At 42.0% G+C, this 2,914-nt stretch overlaps 2 protein-coding genes across 2 annotated transcripts; both read right to left on the reverse strand.

Annotated features, from left to right (window-relative positions):
- Nucleotides 1-2: 2 nt before the first annotated feature.
- Nucleotides 3-482, reverse strand: TM35_000151830 (uncharacterized protein; the record flags this gene model as incomplete). The annotated part of the gene is made up of 1 exon (XM_029025835.1): nucleotides 3-482. A coding segment is annotated over one exon (480 nt), but the record flags the coding sequence as incomplete, so codon positions are not given.
- A 567-nt stretch (nucleotides 483-1,049) lies between these two features.
- On the reverse strand, nucleotides 1,050-1,844 carry TM35_000151840 (uncharacterized protein; the record flags this gene model as incomplete). Its single annotated transcript, XM_029025836.1, has 1 exon — nucleotides 1,050-1,844. One exon carries the CDS (start codon nucleotides 1,842-1,844, stop codon nucleotides 1,050-1,052), a length of 795 nt encoding a protein of 264 aa, XP_028882819.1.
- Nucleotides 1,845-2,914: the final 1,070 nt, after the last annotated feature.

Here is a 2,914-nt window from a genome sequence, read left to right on the forward strand (position 1 = left end):
TGCTCTTCAGTTACTTGTATATCCCGGCCTTTTGCAGACTCAGGGGAAGAAACATGATTATTGTGTCCCCGAGTACCTGATGGGGTGCCGTCTGCCTCTAAGGTTTGTTGACCAGCCTGACTTCCTGATCTACCTTTATTTTCAGAATCAACTGTTAACTCTTCTTTATCACCTCGGGATACTTCTTGCTCTTGATGCGAATTCGTAGTGACTTGGTTAACTTCTCTCCCACTAGGATCACCACGACTATCAGGACCCGGTTTACCTGGAGCAGGTTGTGTGGGTTCAGCAGCCGTAGGAGCATTACGGGCCTCATCGCAAGGAACAGTCTTAACAATAAAAGGAGGAACACCAACAAAAGTAACACAATTACTGGACTCAGAAGCTTTAGGACTATCCGCCCATACTAACCCAGAAGCACAACACAGTGAAAGAGTTAATAAACAGAGCAGGTAGCATCTCACCATTACAGCCTTTGTCATTGTTGGTGTTTACTTCAATAGACTGAAACAAGAAAGAGGAACACAAAAAAAAAAACAGCGAGAAAGAAAAGAGACACACACATACACCAATACAACAAATACTCACAGTGGGACAGAGAGAGAGATGCAACAACTCCACAGTAAGCAACAAAAAGGAATATCCCGCTTCTATTATAATAATATGTATCCATTAATAGAAAAGGAAAAAAAAGAAAACCCCACAATACCCAAATAAGAGAGAGCCAAACACACACACAATACCCCATGGCCCTAGTTTATGTATATTAAATTACTGCACACACACACACATCTGTGTGTACTAGCAAGAGATGTATACCGTCAGTGAGCAGAACAGCCCAGTTTTCTGCAAACACACAACGGAAAAAGCAAGTAATGGAATTAATATAAAAAGAACACACACATAAATGTAAAGAAAAGAAATTCCAATTAAAAGAGAAAGCTGGTAAACAGATTATTAATTTATTCACCCATGGGGTGGATGCACGCAAATATGATTATGTTAGTTTAACCATTATTATTATTTTGTCCTTAGATGAGTCCCACCGTTCAGTACACGGTAGCGGAGAACAACACAACCACAATCAGCAGCGGTGCTGCAGTGCGCATCCACACAAGACTCACACTGCTGTCAACATTAGCCTTATTCTTCACGGTAGTAGCTGCTGAACTAGCATTGTCATTTCCATGCAAACCTTTTGTTGTGAGGGCACCCGACTCTGCAGGTGATTCTTGTGCTATATTAGGCTCCTTGACATCACTGCCTTCTGTGGTAGTTTCAGAGAGTACTTGCGAGTTAGCTTGATTGGAATCAACAACCTCAGATGAGTTTAAGGGTGTCGTGTTGGTTGATGGTGTTCCTGGAGAGTGTGTTTCTGTGCTTGATGAGCTTGCGGCAACGGATGATGACGCACTTACTGCACTATTAGCGTCTGAGGGCAAAATATCTGTAGCTGCAGCACCGTTTTGTCTACTCCCTTCACCAACCGTTTGGTTTATCAGCGCCGTTTGATTCTCAACAAATTTCACGTATCCCACCCCTTCAGATAGGCCCTCGACGCTCTTCACTAGAGTTGCAATTTCTTTTTCTCTAGGGGATCTCTCAACTTCGGTATCAACTTGAGGCCCTTTTACAGGTCTAGCAGGAGGAAGACTATCATCAGGATTCAGTTCACCCGTACCATCCTCATCTACCAATATAGGAAAGTTATCACCATCAGAACCACTTTCAATCGCCATCACTGCCTTTGGTTGTCCATCAGTAGTAGCAGCAACCGCCATGGTATACCCGCAGGCGCAGCAGAGCACAACGGCCAACACACACATCACACGGCCCATCATCATCAATCCTCTTCTTTTTCTTGTTCTTGTTGTTATTCTCGTCACTTGAGGTCACAGGTCTATGCAGGGAGTGTGGAAAAGAAAGAAAGAAGAAGAAAGAGAAAATAAAAGCACCAGTACAGCACTATTACTCCATACAATATACATTACACACACATACATATATGGTGTCAACCATGAATATAACGGAGGTAGATACCCATTAAGGAAAATACAGATTATGCAAACAATATGAAGAATCATCCAACCCCAAATAAAAAAAAAAGAAAAGATTATAAACGAATTGAATATCATTTGGTAACATTCTAGAGATAGCCACACACACAGAGAGAAAAGCAATAAAAACAACGGATAATGTATAAATCTCTCTGTGTTGGCTTCTCCCTTTCCCCATTATAATTAGTGTCCCCATAGTAACAAGTAAATTATATGTTATTCCGCTCCGAAACAATGTGAAAGCAAATAAAAAAGAAAAGAGATATCATTTACCAGAACCACACAATTGCAGAGTGAGACACACCACAAGGTGCACAGCAATGCTCTGCTTACAAGTATAAAAATGAAAAGAGAGATTAAGTATTCCCACACACAAATTGATGCACCTCATTCCAGTGGGTGTCATCAGGATTAATTTTCGCAGTGCTCCATGTACAAAAACACAGTAGCAAATATATTATTAACAGTAAACAAGTGATTGCCAACACTCTCTGGAAGGGTCCCCACCACAGTGCTCAGCACACAAAGAGAGATCAACAACAGCAGCAGTGGCAATTCCTTTGTATTTATTCCACGAATATCAGCAGCATCATGAGAACGCCGTCTATCTTCTTTTCCTTCTTCTGAGCAGCATAGACTGCGGCATCGAATTGCCCAATGGCTCCGTTCACACGTTTAACACCAATTTCCCCATTCTCCTCAGCAACGTAAGCTGCAATTGCCGCTCTGCGTGACAGGTCCGAGTCGTTGACAGCTTCTATCGCAATTGCTCTCATTTTCGTTGTGTCCATACCAGCCAATGCAGCCTCCACACTTACCTTCGGTCATGTTGTTTAAAACCTTTTCTGCTTCTTCAA

Source organism: Trypanosoma theileri (assembly GCF_002087225.1).
Source record: "Trypanosoma theileri isolate Edinburgh chromosome Unknown TM35_Tth_15_V1, whole genome shotgun sequence".
Taxonomy (NCBI): domain Eukaryota; phylum Euglenozoa; class Kinetoplastea; order Trypanosomatida; family Trypanosomatidae; genus Trypanosoma; species Trypanosoma theileri.